The sequence below is a fragment of the Plectropomus leopardus genome, chromosome 14 (assembly GCF_008729295.1).
Source record: "Plectropomus leopardus isolate mb chromosome 14, YSFRI_Pleo_2.0, whole genome shotgun sequence".
Classification (NCBI taxonomy): Eukaryota; Metazoa; Chordata; class Actinopteri; order Perciformes; family Serranidae; genus Plectropomus; species Plectropomus leopardus.
In genome coordinates this window covers 14,820,924-14,848,798 of record NC_056476.1, presented here as the reverse complement: position 1 = coordinate 14,848,798, position 27,875 = coordinate 14,820,924, and the positions used below count along the sequence as shown (strand labels likewise).

Sequence of the window (27,875 nt, the reverse complement as noted above, 5' to 3'; positions counted from 1 at the left end):
ATCAAACAACCGTTACTTCAAAGCATTCGTTATCTGATGCCCTTAAAAGACAGCATGTTCTGTATTCATTTGGTGGTCGCCACGTCTGAAGGAGACAAGAAAGGGGATGAAAAATAGCTTCAGGGCAAAATTATACAATAAATGACAGAATACCCTTGTAACTACATCTACAAGACATTTGCATTGTATGAAACAATTTGCAAAAACTCAAGAATTTGTCAATGCAGAAGTGTTGAACAGCTCAGAGATTTTATTACATTAAAAATCGTCTCACGGTTAATATTTGATCATTTTTCCATCATTAGCTCTTGATCATGATAAAGCTGTTGTTTAAATGCTCTAAAAGTCAACATTGATTTGATTTGTATGTGAAAAAATCAGCAAGGGTAACATCATGCACAGGCGTTTTTACCTTTGCACACATCATAGAGCTGTAAAACATTTGATGTAAAGGTTACGGTCATTGAATGTCAGGAACACTTCAAAATGAATGTCCAAAGTACGAGGTCTCTGAAGACACTTTGTCCTGTTTGTGTACATTTTCTGAAAATGTTTCATCATAGCAACCAAAGAGGCCCCACATTTTATTTCTTTAAAGGAAAAATGCACCACCTGAGATATGGATGTTCAGTCAGTGATGGTGAATGGAGTCAAATGAAGTACTTAGTTCCTCAGTCTGTGGTATATTGACGTGACAGTGACGTCATTGGATGAAAGGATGAACTACAGGTTGTTTTGTCTCTGGGTAGCCAGGTGACGGGCTCTACATGCCACTCAGAAAAATAACTTTCCCATTCTCCTTGCTTGTGTTGCAAACTATCTGTGTATCCAACAAAAGAAATACAGCCACTTGTTAGCAACCGCCTTTTTTAAGACGAGTAAAACCTTGAAAGTAAAAAAATTGCATTTAAGCGGAAGTATTTTATGTTGCAGAACAAAATGTCTAAATATCTTTAGCCTGTGTTAACCACAGACCTTATTTAGGGCATTTTATCTAAAACCCATTCAAAAAACCCAGAGACTTTAAGCCGAGGGAACCGGAAGTGCTAAAAGGCAAACGGACTTCCACATTTTAAGACTCATTACTTCACCACTCTACTGTAAGCTATTTTGTTAAGTGTCCATGTGTTGCTGTGGAAAATGTGGAAAATAATAAAGGAGTGTTGCCATCTTGGTTCAGCTGATTCAGAACACCAAGCCTCCAAGATTTGATTTTGTTATCTTAAAAACTTTGTTTAAACTTTGTTTTAGACAACAATATAATAGCTACAGCCTTTTTCAGGCATGTCCGACGCCCGGCCCAATGGCCAAAGGTGACCAACCAGTTTTAAACAGCCCTCAGCTTGACTTTCAAAATATATCATACGTGGCCCTCCACACACTATTGGTTAATCAAGTGAGTTCTCTTTGCATTTTTTCCTTTCACCTCATGATGGACGCACTATCACACAGACATGCCGGGTGGAATTTATGTGTTTTCATAAACAGACGTTAAATAAACGAACAGTTGCGTAACAGCAGACATTTCTGGCTGGGTAGCAGACATGGACGCAGCAAAAAAAGTCAACAGTGAGGGCTAAAGTTGTTTTGTTTATTCAGAACATTTTCACTGAAAGATAAAACAATTGCATCGGCTTGTATGTGATTTTTATTTTTATTTTGAATAACCCTTTTGATGAGAGAAGTAGCTGCCCCCCCAAAGGATTTTCAGATTATCCAATCTGGCCTCCATTCAAAAAGCTTTGGACACCCTGTGCAGGCCAACACGGCTGTTTCGATTAATTTATCGCTTTAGTTGACTACATTTACCATCAACATTGATTGGACGTCCACATGAAAGGTATTTTATTGTTCCTTAAACATTTCTCGTGGGATAATTTCGGGCTTGGGGGATGAGTCTCTCTTTGTATATTTGCGCCAACAAAATCAGATTTCACTGTGCGGTCCTTACCTCGTTGTGTGGTATACAGTGATGGAAGTCCACCATTTCTGAGACTAACTTTTCTGATCTTGTTGTGTAGAGTTGTCTGGGGATCTGTGGAGACAGAAAGCACACAGTGTTTACAGTGTGCTTCATTAATATATTAGAGAACCAGAGGCAACGGGAACAAAAGCAAGCAGTGTAACCAATATGAGCATCTGACAGGAAAAAGATCTACCACAGATGATTATGCCTATAGCTGCTACTGCGGAGTTCAGTGTTAGAACTAAACACCTTTGTTGTATTTGGCACAAATTTGTGGATTGCGTGAACCTTAAAAGCTACAAACATGTGTTTGATTCCCTGGGGTAAAGGCCATCAAAGCAGCACCGAATGGTGTTTCAGTAAAACTAAAGGATTCATCAGTTTGTCAACTGTTAGCAAGGAAAACAGGAAAACACGTCAATTATCCGGCGAGAGTTTGTTAGAGCATATTAGTTCACTATAGTTGGAGTTTTGAGGTTAGTAGTTTAGTCTTTTCTGCACATACAGCACAGTGTACCTCAATACTCAGATGTATGTTTTCAATTGAGGCGAAATGCTCTTGTTCAGACTGTTGGGATTGGGAAGAAGCCGAACTTGAAGGGTATGGCAATGTGGACACTTGAGTTAAGACACCATCATCATTTTCAAATACGGGGTTCACCCTCAAAGTATTCTCAAAGGCATAGGGAGCAAGGGTGTGCCTATGATGTAAAGGAGATAAGGTGTTGAATAAAAACAATGCAAACATCACAAATCACTGCAAAAGCCACATCCTAAAACAAACAAACAAACAAAAACAGTTTAAAATATGAAGAATAGAAAGAAATCACACTTACACCAAAGTTACAGCCTTTTTGGTCTTAATACATTTCTTGTTAATGAATATCAAAATGCCGATGATGGCGCAAACAAAGCAGAGGCTTCCCACGAGGCAGGTTATAATTAACGGAGGATCTACTGGAATCGACACCAGCTCGTTGCAGCGTTCTCCGTGGTAGTGCCAGTATTTACCTAAAGGACATCTGACAGAGATAAGAAAACATATATACAGAAGTTTAGAGAAAAACACCCTGTAAACTCAACTTTTTCACTTTGATTGCTGAAAACAAGAAATACCAAGAAATGCACATAATTATTACTCCTACTTCGAGGAAAATAGTTTACATAAAAAAAAAACATTGGAGAACAATTAAATCCTCACAGATTTTTCCTTCACAATCCTAAACTCTTCAGTTCAAATGAAACCACTTTCTTTATTGACCGAATAATCCCTGGTTTAAGTCTTGCAGCAACATCTTGTTTCAGTGTTGATGGAGAGAACAAGAGAACCAAGATGATCTTTTGATGTTTTTTTCACTGTGACTTTAAAGATAAACTATGCAGTATTTTCCCAAATATCAATGTATAGACCAATAGAGGAGTAATCCTTTTTAATCATCACTCATCTGACTATCATCTTTAATCGCTTTGCTTGCTGATGAGCCTGTTTGCAAACACTAACTGTCAGTCCTATAATATACCTTTAAAGAGGCAATTTTTTCCTTTTCAGGATACATTTTTGTGCTTTTCAGTGCCTTTATTTGATACGACAGATATAGCATGAAAGGGGGAGAGAGAGGGGATGACATGCAGCGAATGGCCAAAGCTGGACACGAACCTGCAGCCACTGTGGTGAAGACACAGCCGTTATACATTGGGTGCCTGCTCTAACAACTGAGCCACTGGGCAACCTTAAAGAGGCATTTTTGATCAAACTGTTTAATTCTCACTGGTGAATTCAAGAAACATCCAAACAGAAAACATTTACAAGAAACATTTATGAGCTGGCTGCTAAACAGCAACAACAACTGAGAGAAACTTATAAATACACATGAGCTTCTCAACAGCATCAATATTTGCTGAAGGTTTATCTTTTGGATGTGATAAAATAGTTGAAGATCACAATGTTTTTCAGCACTCAGCTCTAAAATTTTGTAAGTCCTTGAATGTTTCACCAAGGACAGGTTTTAACTACAGTTCCTTTTTCTGCTTTCAACAAAATACATTTGTAAAGAGTAAAGGTATGCTTTTGAAGTAGCTGTAGCTGTAATGTATAGTCGAGTACATTCTCTTGTTAGAAATGCATAAACCTTTAAAAGAGTTGAGATCATGCCGTTTGTATTTTCTTTGACTCGTCATTGTGTGTACCTGCAGGTGGCTCCGTGCCCTGGGATTATCTCACACAGGCCTCCATTCATGCAGTAGTCCGGCTGCAGAGCGCAGGTGCTCTGACACGGCAGGCCGTCCACGGTGCTGTAGCCCGGATCACACAAACACTCTGCCTCGTCGGTCCAACTGTTTACCACGCAGCGTGAAAACTCGTTGCAAGCCAGGAACTTACAGGGGTCTGCTTGGTCAGCTGCACCCAACAGAGAGAGGAGGAGGAGGAGGAGAGAAGAGAGAGGTGGAGGATGGACAGGAAGAGAGGTGTAGAGGAAATAGAGACCAGAGAGGTGATAGCTTATTAGCATTAATGCAGCGTCCACCTGTCTCTCACTGAGGAGAAATAACAGGGCATTTTGATTGATGTGAATGACGGTGTCTGCTTTCAATAAGCTGCATTTAATGAGGTCACAGTCATGAACTCTTTCAAGCAAAACTATGCATCACATTAATACTGCGCATCACCTACAGAGCGCGAAAGACAGCAGAGTGACGATGCGTGTTGTAGACAGGCGCTCTGACCTTGTAGCATGACTGAACATCTCTGCAAGAACAGATTTTATTTTTTTTTTCTGCATGATGTGTCTGCATCCTGTAATCGCATAAGACACAACAGTACACACGAGGAAGGACATTTCACCTGGTTCCACTTCCAAGGAGCGACTGTCAATCTCGATGTCGAGCCGTTTCGATGCCGCGTTGCAGAAGTCTTCGAGGACACAGTGAACAGCTTCTGTGACATTATAGGGTACCGGTTTGTCCAGTTTCATCCTGCTGTTGACCACAACGCTGCCGTTCCTGAAGTTGAGAATTTCAAGCTGCTTGAATCCGGTCAAATTGGATTGGAGATATGGCAGAAGCTGTGGGGAGGGGGGAGGAAAGCAAATTAATATATATATTTACTTTATGTTTCATCAGTTTATTTAACTGTTATCTTGAAATGTTCCAGAGAATGGACTCAGTTTTCTTATTTTATGTTAGTTTTCTGTGCAGTTACTGATCAGTGAGTGAATATAATGTTCCTGGAAAACCACACTGAATCAAGATTTCATCTTTCAGGATAAAAAAGGGAATCCTTCTCAATTCTAGGAGGACAAAGATCCCACTTGGATATTTAGGTTAATGAAATGATATCAGATTCGTGTCGGTGTCAAGTGTCAGTAGAAATCTGTGTCCTCCTGAGAAGAAGACCGGGGCAGCAGAGACCACATTTACCTGTGGTTTTACTTCCAAAACGACAGGACTGAGGTTGTCGTAGCACGGCTGATTTTGAATTAATCAGGTCACATTTTACAGTGTGAATACTACGAATAGTTCATAATTAAATTTTGATGCAAGCATGAAATCCTGCCATTACTGCGCTGACTGTGTAATTAGATGCAGAACAAAATTAGGGTTAGCTCTATAAGCTTTAGTATAAGAACACACAGAAAGAGCTATTTCTAGTCAAGGAAGAGCCCGAGAACACATGAGGATCAGACACTTAAGACCCGCATGACATCATTGCTATCACAAGTCCAAAGTAAATCTATAATATATGCTGTTTAGTGAAAGCTTTTATCTCAAGTCCCTAACAGTAACATATGCATGCTATAGAGTGCTGCAGGGATGTTTTTTGTATGCTGATGCAGAAGTTTGCGTCGCCGTGCCTCTCTTGTCAAAAAGCCAGTGGTATCTTAATGAGCTATGTAGCAAGCAAAAGTTTATAACACAGAAAAATTTGTTCAGCAAGTACATCTTCACAAATTTTTGAAGCCTAAATGCAATCGCCAAAAGTTAAATGCTAAAGTTATGCTACAAATGGACTGCAACACCATTGACTTAACGTTGCCACCACAAAAAGGCTGTAAAGCTGTGTATAGTAAGTTCTAAAGTCAAGCCAGACACATAAAAGCTTAAAAGGTATTTACAGACATATCTTATGTCGTAGAACATAAAGTGAAAGTCTCGTCAGCTTAAGTTAACCACACACCTTATTTCAGGAACCTAACCAAGCACCAGTTTAAAAAACTCATTGACTTCAACACGAGGGAACCAAAAGTGCAAGTGCTGACTCATTTCCACGTTTTTAGATTAATGTCTGCAGCCTTCTATATTGTCGGGCATTTTTCCATTATCCCACCTACACTGCACTACAAAGCCAAAACGCTGTAACTACCCAATTGGCATAACTAGAATCTTTGACTTTATGACATCTGTTCAATCATATATCAGTTATTCTGCCAGCTGCAGTCACACTCCAGATAGTATTGTAATGTATTTAAACCAAATTCTTGAGTTTGTGTCCGAATTAATAAAACAGATGCCTAATTTGAATAATTGTGGAGTAAAAATAAATTAAACTGATTAACTAATCCTGCTAAAGGCTATCTTAGCAAGGTAGCAATAACTGCCATCTCTGCAGCCTCTGACCTCAGCAGAATTAAGGCAATCTGCTGTAGTTTAAGCAAACTCCAACCCCTGTAAGTAGATTCTGCAAGTGGATGGAGAATCTGTGGGTGATGGGACAAGATTTTGGTTTCAGAAGTGTTCTGGTTTCCATTTGTAGTCCAGGTAGTATTGACCATTTACGCTTGAGAGGGTAAACGTGGAGAGGTGGAAGCAATAGTCAAAATGCAATTTTGGAATCCATCAGCTTTATCTGACAGTTACCTTTATATTAGCTTCTCTTTTTACATTTATGTTCATGTGCAGATTTCTGTTTATAGAGATTAGCCAAAATGACTGGCTCACAGAAGAAAAGGTCTTAACTCGGATATCTACTAGCTACATGGGATCAGCCAAAAAAATTGTCCCTCACTCCCAGAGGCTTTATCGCTGTCAGACAACTAGCAAACTCTGTCTTAAAATCAGATATTATATGTGTTAAATTATAAAGTATTGGTGAAAAGGCATATAATTAAGGCTATACAACTTACACATCTTTACAGTTTAGCTATGGTTTTGTAGGTACTCTAAGCCTTACAGTACACAGCATCACCAACTAATAGTTTAAAAAAAACATCAGTGGAGTAAAATCAAATATATACAGCCACATTTTAACGAATATCACACAATTTTCCACATTGTTGCACTGAAAAATATTCCCACCGACTCAGACTTGCAGCTCAGATAGCTGAGAACCCAATCTTTTAAGACTGTGGACCCAGACTGATGACGGTGGTGATATTCAGGCGAGGAGGAAGTCAACCAGCTCAAGTAATGGACCTGCATCAATGTTCATCGATCTGAGCCGCTCTGCTTCCAGCCACTTCACGTTCACTACAGACGGAGCAAACGTCAAACAGCCGCAGTGTGAGGGGGAGAGATTACGATGCTTTAGCTGGCCTGGCTGTCGAGCGGGAGATAAGAGGCCTTAAGGAGCTCCGCTCTGATCGGGTTACCTCACTTATCACTGGCCGGCAGTTGACGTGGGGCTAGGTCCCTATAGCTAATAGTCTCGGAGAAAGTACGACCGCGTCCAACATCCTGAACAAATGGGCAACAGCCTGCAGTGCAACTGGACACACAGCTTGCTGTTTGGGCATCCATTTGTCTCAATGCAAAATGTCAAGTGCTACATCTACACTGTAGATTAGATAGCAATCTGTGTCTCTGTTGCCTTTCGCACAAGGTCAAAGCCGAGTCCTTTCACAACAAACCTCAGTGCAGTCTGTACTGTGGACTAAGGACAACAGTGTAGATTCCTGTTTTGCCTAAGAAATGTAGACAAAATGAAAGAAAAACATCCATAATTTCAGTCTTTGACACGATCACAGGCTTCTCTGAGGTTACACATGTATCTACTGGTTCTTGTTTTGGAAGACCTGATGAAACATCCCTTCTCTGATGTCGTTTAAAAAAAACTAAGGTCACAAAGAATATTATGCTGACATGAAAATGTGTTTTTTTATGATTTACTGTAGCAAATAAATACATTCCAACCTCCATGTCCGATTTTTATTGGTTGCTTCACAAACCAGTAGGTACAGGAGTAATGGAGGCAAACACGGGGAATTGCAAGCCACTGCAGGCTAATGGTTCATATATATGACTACATATATATGAGACAGTGAATGAACAGTATCACAAATGGGGTCCAATATCCAGAAAAACATTATATTATGTCCATTTAAATGGGCTGCAGAACATGTACATATTTTCATTAATCTAACTGCTGTTTTTTCAGGGATCAATAAACCTCAGACCATTTTGAAATATTTGCTCCAAAGTTTATTTTCTCTTCCTAAATAGCCCATTTAAAAGGAAGATACAGTATGAAGACTATTCCTAATGGGATAATGAGAACAGACAGTAGACGGTAAATACTTACCAGTTCAAACGTCTGACCACATTAGTTTTGCCAGGAAGCTAAATACATCGATTAATGAGGAAAGCTGCTGTAACCACAGTTTGGCAACCATTAAAGATTGGAGATGGAGTGTTATTTAAATTATTTATTTGGATTGTTGCATCTGTATATGGAATTATTTGCAACGTATCCCTACCAGAGGTGGGACCAAGTCATTGTTTTACAAATCAATCAAGTAATTTTCAAGTCTTTGCACTCAAGTACCAAGTCAAGTACCAGGCCAGGACCAACAAAATCCTAAGTGAAGTCCTAAATCAAAGCTGACGAGTCCCAAGTTTGTCGTAATGTGCTCTTCACTTAAATGCCATTGTAAATTGACAAAAGTCAGGAGGGCTTTTTAAAATTTGCAAGTGCAACTGAACTTAATCATAAAAAAGTAGTGCTGACATTGCAGTTTCATAGCATATTCCACTATTAACTAGTACTGCAATTAGTTAATGGCACCCACATTAACTCGCTATGTTATTCCTCTGTTCTTTACGTAACTTCAAATGTCACATGAAGTTGGGGTTTGTTGCATCTCAGACTTTAATTTTAGACGTGCCTGTTTTGCATATTGCAATTCATTTTTTGTTACCCAATAGTTAACATATATCAACAAAATTATCTACGATATCTTTTTTTTCCCCAACTGGTGCTCAGAAATGTAACGTTAGTTTTTTTAATGGCTCTATCCTGCAACTTCACTGGATGTCGTCTAATTGGTAAAATAAAAAAATGGATCTGGGGAATTAAGTATCGACTTGCTGGAAATAAACAGCATTAACGTTAGTTGATTCTGGAAATAAATTGAATTTTGGCACACATTTTTAGTAACTTACTTTTTTATATTTTGGCTTGGGAGAAGGTATCAAGTACTTTTTAGTCAATAGGCTTAAATCCAAGTGAAGTCACAAGTAACTGCTCTTAAAGTTCATGTCGAGTTGCAGTTTTTGTTGTTTTTCTCAAGTTTTGTCCAACTCCTAATCATGTGACTCGAGTCAACACCTCTAATCCCAACTACTTCATATTGTATTATCTGACCTTGTGCAGATATTGAATATTTATGTATATGCTGTGCAAATGATTTGGAAACTGTACATTGTTTCAGAACACAGAATCAAAACAGATCAGATTTAGAACATGAATCATCAAAACCTCAATTTAAAGTATATAAAAAATATAATAAATGAGTGGAAATGATAAAGAAACACATTATTGACTGTTTATCTAAACCCAAGAGGCTCTATCATAAAAAAACTGAGCCACCCTAGAGTAGCTCTATAAGCTCACATTCCCTCTGCTCCTCGGCATTGCCGCAAACACACAATCCAATTTGTATCGATGCACCTCCTCAGTTTGAGGCTGAGGCCTTTACGTAACACAGAGCACAGGGCACAAGCCTAAAAATACGTCCCTGCCGTCAACCTCGGGGTAAGCCTTGAAACTAAACAGGGATGTCAAGTGATGCTTCTTGCTTCGATGTGCACTAATAACGCACAGGTTTCAGGAGATTAAATGCTAATTTAAAACTCTTACTTAAAGAAAAATGTAGCCTATAACAAATGTGACAAAAAGGAAAATTTCAGCATCTATTGAAAATATGTGCATTTACACACAAATGTTCCACAACAAAATGACCTCGGCCAATCTGTGATCTATTTTATTTCATTGTCTTGATGCCTACAGCAGTACATACAAATCGTAAGTCTTCAATACCAGATAACCAATACAGTAACACTACCACAACATACAGATGTAACCTGACTGATGTCGCACTAAGAAGATTGGACCCATTAATAGCACAGTGTGTGTGGTGCTGGAACTGAATTACTTAAAGCTTCTTACCACAAGTCACAAACCTCTGAGTCCTACAATGACTAAGGCAGACTCGGGTCTCATGATTCAGACTACCCTGCACTAGTTTGCTTTCTACCATGTACAAAGCAATACAGTTTAAGCAACACAAAATGCATAAAGCTGCATTACTAAGCCTATTATCAAATGATTGTACTCCACGGTAATTCATTTATTCATTCACTCTGCAAGTTCGTCTTTTAAGGCTTCAAAACATGCTGAAACACACAAGTCGTCAGTGCTCTAACACACATATGAGCGACAAATGTACAAAAATATATTCTGCATTTTGCTGGCAAGAAACTAACTAGATTTAAACTGTACACATAAACACAACTGTCTGTCCCACGAAAGATAGATAATAATGAGTGTATGCTATGTTATGATACAATGCAACTCTGACAAGCAGCACCTCCATAGTATATCCATAGTATATCATACCATCGAGCTTGTCTGTAAAAAGTACTGACAGCAGTTGATGTTTATCTTACAATGTTGTTATTTAAATGAATAGTTTGATATTTTGGTAAAAATATTCTTTTTGGATATATGTAGTAAGAGTAAGATGAGAGGACTGACACCACTCTCATGCGTGTCTGTTTAATTTAAACAGGGTTCTCACACATTTCCATGCACAAAATTTAAAAACTTTTCCATAATAATTTTTTTCCCCCTACTCGCATGGCATTTTTGAAACATATAAGATTCAGACTATACTTAAACATAACTTCAGCTGGCTGGCACATAAATGGAGGGAGAGACGGCACGCAGGGAGAAAAGGATGGTGGTGATGGCTAAAAAAAAAAAGTCACCCACCAACGCATATTAGAGATGTGTTTGTACGACAGCTTCAGGAAATACATTTTCTAGTATGTGTTGAAGGATATCCACTGAAGATTACTGTAACAATTTCTTAACAAACAAAAATTCCATGACTGTTTCAAAATGTTCAATGATTTTTCCTTACTCAGTTACATTTACAAAACTAGAAAACATTTTTGTGAAATTCCATAACTTTTCCAGGTTTTCCATGGCTGTGAAACCCTGTGTAAGACCACAGCGAGCAGCCAGTTAGCTTACCTTAGCGTAAGACTGAAAACAGTGGGAACCAGCTAACCTCGCTCTGCCCAAAGGCAACAAAATATGCCGACAAAAATATAAGTGAAAAATGACAATTTGTGATTTTACCGAGAGCTGTTTCTTGGCCTGGAACTTTGTGGAATCTTGTTGTCATTTTTAGGTTGCTTGGCAACCAGCAGCGACATTATGATAGAACAAGCTTTAGAGCTGCTGGTGGTGGATATATATTGAACATTGGATACAGTTTTTCCAGGCAGGGCCCCATTCTTTTGTATAAAAGTTGCTCAGTGGTGCATGAAGACAAAAGAAGTTTGACTTCCTGGGTATGAAGTTATTTGGGTCTCCACATCACTGGGACCACAGAGCAAGCAGTTCACTTATAGTTTAGGGCTCTGCTAACTTGAATGGGAATAAAATTATCTGCTCCTGTGTCTCTTCTTGACTTCTTGAAAATGTTATTAGACTGAATGGATCAAATAGTGAAATTTTGTTAATTTATTGACTGATTTACAGAAATCTTTTTCACAATTACAGTCTATGGGAAAAAGTCTTTTTAGGCCTAATGGCGTCACGTTACAGACCCGGAAGTTGTAAATCCATTGTTCAGCCACTATGAAAAATTGGCTTAAAAGCCAGGTGCACTTATTGCGGGTTGCAGATTTTGCAGATATTGCAGATTTTGTTACCTTTGGAGCCATGCTAGCTGTTTCCTTTTGTTTCTGGTCTCTATGCTAAGCTAAGCTAACCAGCTGCTGGCTCCAGCTACATATTCAAAGGACAGCTGTGAGAGTGGTGTCAATATTCTTATCTGTTGTACTATTCATTTCATTTAGCATGTTTTCCTCTTTAAATTTCCTCTTAATAGCAGGAGCCTCTTTGCATTTTATAGCCAAGAGCTTTGGATGAATCCCTTGCAGACACAAATTGTACAAAATGACATTCTGAAATATTAGTCGAACAGAATTTAAACAATCCCTGAAAAGTCAGACATTAGCACAATTCAAAAGAATTAAGGCAAAACACACAAAAACAAGCCCACCAACTTTCGAGCCAGACTCACGGAAAAAAACAATAGACATGAGCAGCTGCAGCAGGAAGGTCTAATGTCTAATTTAAGGACAAAGCAAAACTAAAAACTAAAGCTAAATACTTCAGAAATGTTAGGTGCTTTCAGATTGTTAGATACTGCATTTGGAAAAGGTTAGTAAAGAAACAGAAAGGTCATGCTCTCTCTGAGGCATTGGAGATGTAGTTCCAATATGGAAAAAAATACCGGTATGGAGGCTAAAGTCTTCTGTCTCCCAGGCCCAGATTTACTGGAAGCTCCAGGGTTTGGCGAGTTTCTGGACCCAGAGTGCTGTGTCTAAGTGAAACAAAATCATCTCTTTATACTGTTGAAACAATGTCTCCTCTGAAATTAAAGCATTAGCATACTGCAAATTTAATCAATAATTTGGCGATTGTTTAAAGCCTTATCACACTTCACAACACTTTTATAAAAAAAGAAAAAATTTGATCAAGAAAAATATACATTTCTTTTAATTTACTGTTGATTTTATGATTAAAAAATGTGAGGATAAGGCTTAAAGTGCACCCTCACTTGTGCAGGACAACAAGATTTAGATTAAGCACCAACTTGGGCCTACTGTAATATGTTTTTACACTGCCTAAAATATCATCTAAAACCAAAGTTTAACTATATATTGCACTAATGCATTTCTAACTTACATTTCAGCTTGTGCTACAAAAGCAAATATGAGAAAAAAGCATGCAAAAGCATGATATCCAGCACAAAAGCTTGTGTACCTACCAGCTCAAGAAAGGTATTCTCCAGTGATTTATACTCTGGGGAGCTCTTGTTGAACAGGTCATCAGAAAACATCATGTTAGTGACCCTCAAGCTAAAGAAAACCACTAACTCTTTGCCCTTATCCACTGCCGTCATCAGAGGGGTGCTGGCTTGTCTCATGGCCGGTGCTGCCGTGGATTCGTACGGACGTTCGTCAGACTCTGAGGGGAATCCACTACCGCTCTCTTCTTCCAGAGGTTCAATCATTTCCACACTGGTCCCGTTCAGACTTGACCCAGCATCCTCTTGAATGTTTGACTCCTCAGGAAGCAGGGTTATTGCGACCGGGGTCGCTCCACTTTGCCCTCCACTAGACTCATCACCATCCTCAGGGGCTTCGCCGCTCTCTGCAGGGGAGGGCAAAGGCTCCACATCTGTTTCTGGTTCAATGCCTTGGACGACATCCTCATGAGATGATGGTGTAGTGACTGGGGCTGCTGTTTCTATGATGGATAACTCAGCAATTGTTGGATCTGTTGAATCTGGCAACTCTGGTGACTCCGACAGGTCCAGGTTAATCCCAGCAGGTGCATCAGTAATTACTTCCTCTGGCTGGGAGTCCGGAGTTGCTAAGGGAAGGTCCTCAGTTTGTTGCTCTGGATTTTCCTCAGTGACCCCATCAGCTGGCTCAGGTTCTTCTAAAATATAACATATCAGGAAAACATTTATTACAGTATTACAGTAATTTATGCAAGACACTCATGCATTATGTTACGCAGATTTAGCTGATAGGTGGGCTACCAGAACTGTAATATCTGTAATTGTACCGAACTCTATATGTATTTTATTACTCATGCTAAGTCAATATGTACCAAATTTTGGTACCTGAGGGTGCATCTGGGTGAGAAAGGGGAGAATGGAGAGAAACACAGAGTGCCAGACTACAGTGTACAGTCACCACTGAGGCTTTTTCAAGACACTGTGAGTTGGAGCAATGGTGAACTGAAAGTACTCGCAATTGTGGTTACACCTTTCAAAACTTGACAGACAATGCTCACTGCAATATCTGTAATGGACCTGACAGTTCCCCTAAATTCAGTTTCAGGTTGATTCCTGCTACAGGTCAACACAAACTTCCTTTTGCAAAAGCATATTAGCTCAACATAACATATCAATTAAAGTACATTTATTTCTTTATTGAAACGTCGGTTACAATTGCTCCTCTATTCACAATTAAAAGGCTGCCGGTGTGTGTCTTTTCCTTCCTCACACATCAGTGTTACCACACTACACCCGGGTGACAGACTGTGACAGGCTGGAGGTTGTAGGGAATAATTTGAGAGTTTCGACATTTCAGCAAAGTCAGATAAGCAGATTAAAACCACTCTCCTGTTTGTGAGTTAAGTATGGTGCTTAGGGTGGTCTTGCATAGCATAAAGAGTGGAACGAGAGCTAGCCTGATGTCACAGTGAAACAACCAGGCGAGTGGCGTCTCTGCTAGTTTCACAAACAGTTACACCACCTAACTCCCCAACAAATTAAAAATTTTAATTTTCAAATTACTGTATGTCTACAAATTACATGGATAAGAGTCAATAGGTGAGCTTTAGAGTGAACTGCAGACATTAGAAGTGCACGGTTGGCTGTTTCTCCCTACTTCCAGTCATTATGCTAAGGTAAGCTAAGCTAATCACCTCCCGGCTCTAACTCCAAACTTAATGCACAAGAGTGGTATCGATCTTCTCATCTCTCACAGAAAGAGAGAGAGTGTGTTCCTGAAAATGTCAAACTATTCCTTTAATCTGCTTTATGAGGTCTCATAATAATCATAATTGTTTCAACCCTTCATTTGAGACTTTTTTTGACAATAAATTATATATTTAAACCTAATACTCAATATACTTTCTTATGGATGCATTATATACAGTAAAAGTCTCGTGACATTACCACAAATTTGGCTTGACAAGTCTGATACATTTTATATCTATATACATCTGGAAACTACTCAGGTTTATGATGAAGTTTTGCAGGTTTGACCAAAGTTCAGCTGCACAACATGAGTTTGTAATGACTCGACCACTCGCAGGCCGCAGTTTGTTAATGGGTTTTAATATGGTGTGTTGCCCCAGCAGGGAGCATCTTCATGCACAAAACCAAACCACCAAGTCTAATTGTACTGCCATTTCCATTTCCCATGAGAGGTGAGTGTTCTGTGCAGATATGTGTTTGTAAAAGAAAAAAATAGGTCACTCTTTATTTGTACAGTCCAGTGCTGACATTCACCACCAAGTGACTTTAATGTGTCCCTTGGAAGTTTGGCGAGTTTCACGCAACACCCCCGATAGTGTAAAATTAAGCCGAACATTTATTACCCAGTTAAACTGAGGGTTGGAGTTAATTTTAATATTTCAACATTTTTATATATATATCTATTATATCTATAATAATTTTTTTTTACTATTGCATTGTTATTTCACTGCTTATACTTCTTCGTACCTCAAAGCTGCTGTAACATTGTGAATTTCCCCTAGCCCCCCCGACTGGTGAAAATAATCCATGGCTGATACTGTCTTTAAAAAGACAGAGTGGTACCAAAGCATGGCCATTCTCAAAGGGTACCCTTGAACTCTCACCTCAAGATATCTGAATGAAAATGAGCTCTATGGGTACCCACGAGTCTCTCCTGAACTTAAGAAGGCTTTTTACCGATAAATGTTTTTTTAATCTATAATCAATTCATGCCTTCAAATTGAATCCGTATTTTTGTCTTTTTATGGAAAATGCAGCCAGCATATTTGAAGAACATTTGACTAACATTTATAGATACATAACACATGAAAACAGGGTTGCTGTGCAAACCAAAATGTTAACTGCACCAGTGTCAGTCTCAGTACATCAGATAATTAGTAATATTAAGTGTTCATGAGATAAGAAAGAATATCACTGTGTAATTACTTAACTCTTCATACTAACATAGTTTTCAACCAGTATATAGAGTATATTTCAACAGCAAAGTTAAATTCCTAAAATTCTGTTATAGCTTTTGGTTTTGGTTACTTTTCTGTGCTGTTTAATGTGTTTTTTGATAAACCCCCGACTTAGAAACCAGAGCATGATGGCAGAGTGTGGGTTAAGTTGTGGTTCGATCCTAAGCTCTTTGTTTTCTGTCAATACCTCTGGATGAAGTCCAAACCTTAATCTAATGTTTAGCAACTCAATAAAGCTTTGAATTGTTGAACTTGTCTCTCCTGATTGAACTTCTACAACCTGCTTTAAAAACTAGATTTAACCTGAAGTAGCCTTACCGTCCGTCACCTGTTCTTCCAGTTCAGCCTCACCTCCGTCGTCAGGCTCAGTCTGGGGTATTTCTTCCACCTCTGGCTCTGCTTCCTCTTCCTGCTCTGTGATAGTTTCCAGTTCTGGTTTGGGTGTGAGAATGTCAGCGGGCTCCTCAGCAGTACCTTCTGTAGATTCCTCCTCTACTGCTGACATTACAGGAGTCTCATCAGCGGCGGCAGAAGTGCTTTCTGGGAGGATGTTTGGGATGAAAGGCACAAAGGTGTGTGTTTCTGGTTGGAGTGTATAAGCTTCCAAAGAGTTTTCTATCACCGGCACAGTAGGGAAGAAATTTTGGATGAGAGTATTGTCTGCTGTCGGTGCCTCTGTGGCGTCTTCCTCAGAAACAACATCCTCAGCAGGGTTAATGCCGAGCTCCGCAACTGGATAAACTGTGGTTACTAAAAAAGGAAGAGTTGAAATATTTAAACAGCTTTAAGATACGATCCTGAGCACTAACTTTCTATTTCATTCAGTTAAATGTGATATTGTGCTTACCAGCCTCAAAGCTGAGTGTCTTTATGTCCAGCGGTAGAGACGGCTCCTGTTTCAAGGCCTTCACGATGATATGCTTCAGTTTAGGAGCATTCACATCCTCGTCTATCTCGGGCTCCTCGAGACCCTCAGGGTCATCACTGAGCTCTGTTTCTCCATTAAAGACCACAGCGTAACGAACAGACACGTCCTCAGAGCTGATCAAAACAACACATCACGTCAGAAACCCTCACAACAGACAGACCGCACCGGTAATGGCTGTCTGCTGAGGCAGACATTTCTGAGTCATATCCTAAAAGAGGATATTTTAGAGGACGTTACAGTTTCTCTTGAGACTTGAGCAATAAAACGCTGTCATAAAAGTCACCTCGGAGGAAAGAATAAGAAATTTATGTTTGGAGTCTCATATCTTATTTTCAGTGTTGTATTGTCAAACTCAGTTATAATTACAGAGAGCATTTGGAGTGCCAACCTTTAAAAAAAAAAAAAAAAAAAGACTAAAAGAAATAATAAAATTCAACCCACCGAAATCCCATAATACGAATCTCTTTGAATCCTGGAACTTTTTCAAACACATGAAGCATCTAAAGAGAAGAAAAACAAAACAGCGGGAAAGAAACATGAGCATTTTCTCTCCAATAATTGTGTTTTGCCATCCAGTTAAAAAAACAAGTATCTCTATATTTAGTGATTTAATAACTTAAGGATTACAAAGTTTTGAAGATATGTTTTTGTTGTACTTTAACAGATAAACCAATAAAAACAGTACATTTGCTGAACTGTACACTACAGCTGCAGAGACTAGTCAATTAATCAATTAGACAGAAAATTTATTGGAACAAAGCAGAGCAAAATTGTAAATGTTTGTTGGTTCAAGTGCCTTAAAAGTGAGAATTTTTGTTTTTGTTTTCTTAAATACATTATAGTAAAGTGAATATCTTTGGGTCTTGGATAGTTGGTTAGACAAAAAAGACATTTTAAGACATGACCTTAGACTGTGGAAAAAATATGCCAGGTATTTCTCAGTATTTTCTGATATTTTAAGTTTTAAGTAATAGTAGTTAAATAAGAAAATAAACAGCAGATTAACTGATCATCAAAATAATCATTAGCTGCTGCACATGTGCCACAGTTAAGGCTAAGTATTACAGGCAATTGACCTTAAGGCATGACTTCGAGGTAGACAGGTAATATTAAAAGGTTTACTTTACTTTAAAATAAAAAAAAAGGTTGTTCAATATGTGAAAACATGTGGAAAGACAGGCAAGCAAGCAAAAATCCCCAAAATGCAGACATATGGCCATAACAAGCAGAAAGTAAAGAGAAGTGGCCTGTATATGTGCTGGGGAGCTTATTAGGGGATTGGGAACAGGTGTGGAGATCAGATGATAGCTAAAGGTGGAAACACTGCAGGGCAGGAGGGGAAGCAGGCTCTGAAATGACGGGAACAATTAGTGCCTGGCAAACTGACAAGCAAAAGATGCAAGTGATATTAAGAATTGATAGTCACGCTATCCACGAGAGCTGATGTACAAACAGGGCGATAATTTCTGTGAAATCTTTGTGAAAATATGAATAAAATACATTAGTGTGTATCTTCTAATTTTAAAAACTAACATTCAGTTCTTTAAAAGGTAAATTATATACTGATGGTTTAATACCAACAGAAGTCACTCTAAAGTGCTGTGTTTAGAGCCTCAGTCAATGCCTTCTTAGTCAGAGATAATCTATATGATTAGATCTTACTATTTCAGGCTTGTGGTCATTTAGAAGTCTTACCTAAAGTCCTTTGGTTGCCACTTTAAAGCTGTTAAATCAATCAGGGGGAGATTTACGCTGAACAATACAATGCTGCAGAAGCTGGAAATCACATTGATCTCATTGTAAGGCATCTTGCATAACAATACAACACTGCTGTACTTAAGGACTTTTTTTTTTTTTAAACAAAGAGGTTGCAGGTGACAAGATACACAATACAAAAAGATCCCACTTGGTTCTTTTCCTGTAGACTTTCAGGGTTTTATCCTCCTCAGTAAAAGCTTTAAAAAAAAAAACACACAGCTCTGCATTCAGGCTATCTGTGTTTGTAGAAAAGTGAAGCAGACTGCTAACATTTACTGTGAGTTGGTAAACAGTTGGTAGGCTCTCACCTTGTCTGTGAGCTCCTGTGTGATGTCATCATACTGTGCTGCCTCGGGGTCCCTGAGCAGCTTGCTGTACTCCGGGTCCACGATGGTGACTCTGAACTCGATAATGTACTCCTCATAGTTCTCTTTTATCATGTTGGGGTTTTCCTCAATCTGGAAAAAAAAGCCAAATTATGTTTTTAGACTATGGTGCTGCCTGATTGTGTGTGTGTGTGTGTGTGCTTGGATTTTTAAACATTCAAAACTGAATAATTTGATTTTGAAACTTTGTGGGTTAACTCACCAGGTCAGCCCCAGTTGGTAGTAGAATCAGTGGGGGTGTCCAGGTGCCTGAGACAAAACAGCAAACCACTAGTTAATTTAAGATGCTGTTAGCTGCTTACTTCAAAAAGTATTTCAGATGCTTTCATTGAACTGTATTGGTGCGTCAGCATTCAACTCACAATCCCTTCCTGGCTCTGTGGTTTCTTCAATGACTCTGGAAAAAATACAAGATTTTTTTAAGAAATTGGTAAGATGGTAAGATGACAATGAATTAATTAATTTTCTGCACTTAATTCCGAGACTTTGTCAAGAACAGGGATTTGACTTTTTTTTGCGTGAGAACAGGGTTTCCATATGTTTTGATGGACAAAATTTCAAAATTTTTCCATAACTTTTCAAGGACCTATAGTAACATTTCAATGAGCATCCACAACATATAACAAAAATAAAACTGTATAGTAGGGTAATTTGTTAAAAAAAAAAAAAGAAAAAGGAAGGCTCCACACCTTCGAACTACCACTCACTAATTTTAGAGCATTAAAAATAAAACCAAAGTGCAAATTGGTGCTCCAACTGAGCATTGAACACCCCAGACTGTCCATGTCGATTGCAACATCCCAAAAATGTTGTACAATTTAAAAGTAGCAGTGGGGGCATAGTTACAAAAACATGTTAAATCACACTGTCACAACTGTCCACATACATGGATGAAGAGACAGAATGCAGGGGAAAAAAAAACAAAAAACATGCATGATGGTAAGCAATTCATCACACATTAATGTTAGATCTACCGTGCGTCACGTCTGCAACAACAGAAAATAAATTCACTGTTATGTCACATTATGTGGAACGTTATGCACGGAACAATGTGACAATTTGACTGCACACAACAAAATTCAATGACTTTTCCAAAACTATCAAGGTTTATACAAATTCCATGACTTCCCCAGGCCTGGAGAACGAGACTGTGGATTTGCATGACTATTCCAGTTTTCTCCATGTCCATGGGAACTCTGCAAGAAGCCTTAAAACCAATTAAATTTTGCCAAATATTCCCATTTTTGTAATGGTTGGGGTGGCTAAGAACATTTTGAGCAGAGGTGTCAATAGTTCCTCTGTTTCTCTTTTTGTTTCTCCAGAAATGAAAACAACAATAATTATTAACCAATTACCACTTTGCACTTTTAAAAACAGACCTTTTTTTTCCAATGAACATGAATTGGTTTAAACGTGTATTATAAACAGGAAACTCACATTTAGCACAAAATCAACAAGGAAATTAGCACATACCCATCAATTTCAGCATGCTCAGCTACTCTCTGGAAACAAAAACAATAATCATGGATTATGAATATATAAAAGCCATAAGAGTCAACTTGTCAATAAAGATATCTCAGATGCAGACTCACTCTGGCCACCATGTCGAGATGCTCCTGAGAGCTGCTGAAGTTCTGGGCCAGGTCGTCCATGCAGAGGTTTTCATGCTGGCAGGTGTACAGCCAGGCTCTGTACTCCTCCGAGTTTGGGACTCTGTCCAGGAAGATCCGAAACGCTTCCCAGATCGCTTCCTGACAAACTGAAGAGATGCGGTGTAACTTTGTGAATGTTTTCTTTAGATTTTTTGCAGAACTCCAAACTCACAGATAAGTATAAATTTTTGATACCATCTAATCTTGTGTTAACAAAAAAAAACAATGACTAGACGTGGCATTACCCCTCAGACAAACAGTGCAGTTTCACATACAGCACATTACAGCCTACAGTGCCACAATACTATAACAAATCACACAATATATGAAACATGATATATACGGGACAGCACAAAAAGGCAGGAACGCCTGTTTCAGTAAATGTCAAACCGTATAACCATTAAGTTTTGTATGTCCATGACATTTTTCTTAATATTAAAATCATGAGCACAAAGAGCCCCTGAAGCTACAGTATGTTTTATCTGCTTCTGTGGGGGAAACAAGCTCCACATTGTCCAATATCTTGATGCCTGTGGGAAATTTATTCTCTGACAAACTCATTTCTGGAGAGAAGCGATTACCTCCAATACACCAAATTAATCTGCCTCATTTCAGAATCATACGCCACAGCAGCTGTTGTGGAACAATTTGTAATACTCAGCCATTGTAACAGTCAAGGTGGCAATCTCTGCCTCTTAAATCAACCACAATTCATCTCTCTTGGACAAAGAATATTTGCATATAACTTCATTATATCAAGTGCTGCGGTGTGTGTGTCCCTAAATTGAAGAAAACAGCTTCAGTGCATCATGTCAATGTCACCAGGCTCTAAACAATTAATACAAATAACATCTATATTAAGCCATGTATGTGTATGTACATTAATTTATAAGATTTAGAATCATACTCATTTGAGAGGATTACAATATCTTTTTCATCTTTACAAAAAGTTCAGCAAAAAACATCAAAGCAGAAAGCTCTTTGGCCAACTGTTTGTCTAAGAGCTTTATTCTCATTTGACACAAAGTCAATATTTTAGGAAGAGCTTATTCATTTCACTGTAAGATGTCATAATTATGCAGGAAGTGAAACTTAAAAAAAGTTCTTTGCAAAATTAAGTCACATCAAAGTCTAAAAGTTTACCTCTGAGCTTGTAATAGGCCCGATGGCTGCCGATGACTGCTTTCATCGTCTCTTGGGGACACACTTTGACCCCTGTGGTGAGGAGCGCCGACCTCTTCGTCCGATGTCTGTCCTGCACTGCTCTGACATTTGTGGTGTGTCTGATCGGTCTGGAGGCTTCTAGAAAGTGTCGGTACTTCACATCCCTGAGTCCAGAAAAACCGTGGTCATGAAGGTCTGCAAGAGCAGTCAGTGAAGATGTAAGTTTAGGGGGAAATGTAATCTTGTTTTTACAGTACTCACATGAAGTAAATTAAGGTGAATAGATTGCATTAGTTAGGTGTTCTTTGGAAACTGCAATATTTACAGTCTCACAATTCAATTAATTATATATAAATGATGCAAACACAAAAATGTTGCTCATCTGTCATAAGGGTATATTTAATCTTTGATGAAGCAGATAATCATTTAAAACATGTTGCCTTTGCCCTTATGAATAAAAGCAAAAGCACAAATGTTATTTTCAGGCAACAAAACTAAGTTTGGGTGATCACAAGCAAACCTAAGCTAATTTTACACATAATATCTATTTAATTGTCACAGGGAGATATACTCATGGAAACAGCAACAACCCTGATGGCGTCACAGTGATGTTTTCACTATAATCCGGGTAGGAAAACCCTGTGTCACGTACTTAAATTGAAACGGCCCTGAGCATACACTGCTTTAATTGGCTTGTTTTTAGACACTTATAAAAGGCCCACAAAAAAATCTATATCAGTTTAAGTGTAAGCTTTAATTAAAATATTTTCAACGCTTTCATGTGCCGTCAGACAGCCGTTTCTGATGAGGTTATCTCAAAGCCACCAGACTCCATTGACAACAACAGTAATTCTTTTTCGCAGAGTCCGAGAGTTGCTGGTCTACAGTTCCCTCAATTAACCAGCGTGTAAGGTAAAGCAGTGAAAATACTCCAATAGCGTACACTATTGATTTTTAAAATAAATGTGTTGCTGCTGCCCTTACACACTGCAGTACATTGCTTAGCTTTTAAGCAGGTAGATTTTGTTTATCAAAGATGTTAGCAAAGCAACACAAAATAAGCACAGCAGAAATATCAGACAGGTCAAAGCACCGTGTTTAGTTATACAGTATCTTTAAATGTTACAGTTACTGCTAAAAATGACAACAAAAATAAACAAGCTTGTGTTTTCACATATCTCTGCAGTTGAAATGAATTGCCAGGTGTCTGTCCGTAACTGCTTGTTGTTGGTGCAACAACGCGGTGGTTTGGTCTATTTGGCTAGAGACTTTCTAACGGATAGAAAGCTTGTATTATGAAATTGGTTGTGGATACATGATCTTTGTGGCAATAATGAAACACACTACCGAGTTGCTTTAGCGGAAGAGTAGGATCCAATGCTTTTAGACAGTGAGCCATTGTTTTAGCACTTCAATGTAAATTTCTGCAGCCTCTACTGCATAATTTTTAGCACATTTTTTCATGTGTCACTTGCTAGTCTCCCTGATGTGTAGAAGTGTAAAACTGAGTTGCCTTTAAATGTTCACTTTTGTAAGTCTTATAGTGTGCATTCAGTAATCAGGCAGTTAACACCAACTACCTCTGATGAGTATTCAATTTGACAGAAACTTAATCCAACAAGTTACCTAATGGCATCTGTCCAGCCCTCTTACTGTAAGTTAACTGCTGCTTTCTCAGCCACTGCCTATAAATAGCTTCTGGCTTTGCAGTAAAAAAGTTATCCACAGAGGGACACTGAGAGTCAAAAAATCCTTTGTATGTGTGATTTTTTATCCCTTTAAGGTGCAATGAGTTATATGAGCTTCTGAATTCACTGTAGTGTAAAAACGTCTGGGCCCTGAAGCTTTGAGGAGCTGGTTTGTAACTGGAAGGTTGTCATTTTGAATGCTTAGAAAGTGCACAGATGTGTGGCGAAAGCAAATGAGTAACACTCTTCCCCCCTGGGGAACAGTTGCTGAGATGCCCTTGGGCAGCATGACCCCACATGGCATCACTGAAGCTATTCAGTGGCCAACAGAGTGCAGATGAAGTTGTGCTGGGCAGCGTCCAGGTGTGAATGTGCAGAAATGCACACATGAGGATTACAGCTGAAAAAGGACGTGCGTGCACAGCAAACCTTAAAGAGATTAAAATTAGGTACAGGTGGATCTCCCGCTGATTTCAGTGGTTACAGAAACAATTCCACTACACGAAAACATTCAAGCAATAACAGACATAAACAGGACAATTTCCATCATTGAGATGCTGTAAACATGAGGAAAACTGGACTCGTTCTCTGATCACCTTAGTAAAGAAAACAAGCTCAGCCACCCCGGTGAGGCATTTCAGGAAGGTAATTCCACACCTTATCACAAGCCAGTGTGCTAGTCAACACTCTCCAACACAGTCACCCCATTGAATAAAGCTATTTCAAAAGAAAGGGACTCATTGTGACGCCAGGTGGCAAACCTCAGAGGACTTTCTAAGACAATAAGCCAGGATTTATGAGCCCCAAAACAAAGACTTGAGGTCATCGGACCTAAATAATAGACTGTGCCACCTCTGGATTAGAAAACTGAATGGAGGTGGCAGAAAAATAAAAAGAGCAACTGAGTGTAAACAATATAATCACGGTTACACTGGCACCAGACATGCAGCTTTTAGCTGAAAGCTGCATTTCTGTGAAGATAAACAAGACAGGGGGGACATCTTGGTGCATTAATACACCTCTCCACAATAGCCATTAAGTTGTGCGAACTAAAACATAATCATGTCCAACATGATGAACACTGGACTACCAGCAGAAGAAGAACAATAAAGGAAGAGACCAGGGAATGTCAAGCAAGAGCATCCTACATCCTACAAGTGTTTTTCTCATTCTTCATTAGAGGACACAATGTCATGAAAACATGTACGAGCTAATGCAATGCAACACATTAACCCTGCAACATTAACTAATAACTAACTAAATAATAAAATAATGTTGAAATACATTTGGATTTCAACTGTTGGTCCAAAAAAAAAAAAAAAAGCCAACAAAAGAGTAAAGATCAGCTTGGACTATGGGAGATTGAATTGTACTATGTTTTAATCAAAGTTGATAATTGAGATATTTACCAATAATGAAAGTAATAATTAATTATGGTCACAATAATAATGACATTAAAAATAAAAACAATAATTATGTGATGAACATGATGCCATTTTAATAGTTTAACAGATATATTATTGTTTGTGTCACTGTGTTTGTTTTGTTAAAAGTGATGTGGCATGTAATTGTACTGTGTTGTATTATCGACATAATAAATGTGGAAGCGTGGACGCATCCCAGACAGGCGAAGTTACCCCCCTTTCTGGTGGACCACCATGGAACATTATTTCGGAAAAAAAATATGTACAGTAGTTTAAGGCAAGAGACAAATACTCGTTTGATTTTATTTGAATTATGCCATGAGTTGCACATATGATGTCTGTCGATGTAAAAAATAAATTAAATTATTTTATGAAACTCTCTCTCTCTGAAGCTACGATGGCTGTGTGTTCGGGATGTACTCACGCAAGCAACAGGTCTTACTCGTCCTTTTGCTTCCTGGCTGATCACAAGACCAGCAGCTGGATTAAACACATCAGGTAAGATAAGGTCACACTTGTGCGTGGAACATAGTTAGGTTACCTCGCTAGTTAGCTAGCCGGTGTTGGTGATGTTTCGACCGTCTCAAACTTCACAACATAAACATTATGGATGGGTTTGAGTTTGTTTACTGTTATGTGTGTTAATGCAGTAGTTTACAGGATGTAAACAGGGACCAAAGCTGAGAAGTTAACAGTAGAAGAGCGCTGAAATGGCCTACATTTTGTAAGAAGAGAGTTCACTGAGTGGCTTTGACCTTCTTAACATGCGAAAATAATGTGTTATTTATGGCGTAAATCAAAGCGATCAAAAACACCTAAATGTGAGGGTGTTTTTAAAACTCACACTGCCTTGTCATTATGTCATTTTGGCATGAATATACTGTATGTTGTTATGTAGTAGCTCGGGGAATGCTAACAAACAAACTACCTTTGAAGCTCGAAATGTCTTCTGCTTAGACCGACCCTTCAGAAATATTAAAGGTCAGTTTGTGGTGGTTGTTGTGCTACATTTTTAGGTATGGTTGTTGACATTGTGTCTGCCTCCTGTGTGTTCTAGTGGGATTGTGCATACCTGCTGTGCTACCAGTCATTCAGGATTTAGAATTAAACGTAAAGAGTTGAATGAAAGGCCCAAAACACAGGCGTTCATTGATATTTTGCTTGACATAAATGGTAGAGCAAGAAGAAAAAAAGTAACTGTGTTAATCGCTGTATTACACGTATATAATAACCTCTACAAAGAACAATATTGTTTTCCGCAAATCCAAATTTGGCCCGACACCAAGAACATGCAAAGAATGTGTGGGCACTGACATTGCAGCCTGTAGCTTTGTGTGCAAATATCCCCCAGTTTAGTGTCTGTCAGGCGGACCCATTCAACCGACAAACTTTCCACTTCCATTCCAGCAGGTCAGAAGGCAGCCTGAAATTTAGCCAAATCATGCGTGCAAGCCATTAATAATCATGCCAGCAAGACAGCATTTAAATGGGTTTTTGGAAATCTGTAAGCTTGAAGCCTGACTTGCACATGTAGAGACACGAGGGCCTGAGCGAGAGGAGGGAGTGTTTGAGCGGGGCCTTAATGCCCGGTGCAGCCGCAGAAAGGCCTTGCAGCGGAATTACAAGCCAGAAAAGATTAGCGTCCTGCGACACTGGGAACAGAATGGCTTTTGTTTCCTTCAGGATAATGAGCTCACCCGGGCACATCACACTGAACAAGACAACCAGTGCGGACGCAAATGTTATCACTGGTGAAATGTTGCTATCTTTCTCGGTGAACATCTATTATACGTCTCAGCCCATTTAATTCATAGTGAATATTCATGACCTGAAAAAGTGGCTCGCTGACTGCTTGACATTTTTTCTTTTAAAAAAAAGAATTTTAAAAAAGATCCGGTGGGGGATGAGCTAACATTTTGTAATTTGCAGACAGAGATCTTTAAACAGCAGTCACACGCTGTTTAAATTGAAAAACCCCGTTGCCCTTGAGGTAGATCACCACCTCTTACAAGTCTCCTGTCATGCAGTACAACCTCATTGATATGAAACCTGCAGGAAGGTCTTTGCACAGAGGAATAAATCGTCTTTTTCATTTTCCAAATTTTGGTCCTTCTTGATGCAGGTGTGTAGTTTACTTTGTTATTGACAGAATTGCTTCTATACTTGCTAAAAGTGCAGCCGTAAAGTTTCATTGTTGCAACTTGCAAACATGCATCTACTAAAACCTTCTGCTTGAAAACAAACATCTCTCTCTCCAATCATAATACAAAAGGCAATTACTGAGAGAAAAAATTAAACTGTGTTAACAGGAAAGCCAGCCTCCCTACAGGATTCTTACCTTTGATTCGACTAGCTTGGAGGGTAAACAGACACAAAGTGAGGAAAAGTCCTGACTTCAAAAGCATGATGGGCTACTTTATGTGGTTTTCAAGCCCGCAGTTGTCATTTGTAAAGTTGCAAACAACAATAAAATCCAGAATTTCTTTATCTTAAATCCATTAGCGGAGTGTGTGAAAGTCTCCTCATCTGGGCTGACAAGGTCTTCAGCTTGTTAGCAGGTAAAGGTCCACTTTTATCTGTGCTCCAGCTCAGTTAGTTAGTTCCTGGATGCTGCTGGATCCCTGTAGCAGAGCGAGGTGGCTGCATGGGTGGATGAGCAGAGGG

At 38.9% G+C, this 27,875-nt stretch overlaps 1 protein-coding gene across 1 annotated transcript; it reads right to left on the bottom strand.

Annotated features, from left to right (window-relative positions):
• Window position 1: 1 nt before the first annotated feature.
• On the bottom strand, window positions 2-27,616 carry impg1b (interphotoreceptor matrix proteoglycan 1b). Its single transcript, XM_042501136.1, has 18 exons — window positions 27,550-27,616; window positions 22,079-22,294; window positions 20,876-21,042; window positions 20,757-20,785; window positions 19,646-19,680; window positions 19,486-19,532; window positions 19,206-19,355; window positions 17,581-17,639; window positions 17,059-17,252; window positions 16,530-16,961; window positions 13,246-13,919; window positions 12,709-12,798; window positions 4,809-5,028; window positions 4,154-4,364; window positions 2,803-2,988; window positions 2,484-2,667; window positions 1,952-2,035; window positions 2-85 (listed from the first exon to the last, which is right to left on the bottom strand). The coding sequence occupies exons 1-18, from the start codon at window positions 27,614-27,616 to the stop codon at window positions 2-4; spliced, it is 3,129 nt and encodes a 1,042-aa protein (XP_042357070.1).
• Between the last annotated feature and the right edge of the window lie 259 nt (window positions 27,617-27,875).

Coding starts and splice junctions, on each gene's coding strand:
- impg1b (XM_042501136.1), bottom strand. CDS start 27,616: ATGCTTTTGAAGTCAGGACTTTTCCTCACTTTGTGTCTGTTTACCCTC. Junction 2,989..4,153: donor GGGCACGGAGCCACCTGCAG/GTACACACAATG, acceptor TATCTCTGTCAG/ATGTCCTTTAGGTAAATACT. Junction 86..1,951: donor ACTGTATACCACACAACGAG/GTAAGGACCGCA, acceptor TGTCTCCTTCAG/ACGTGGCGACCACCAAATGA.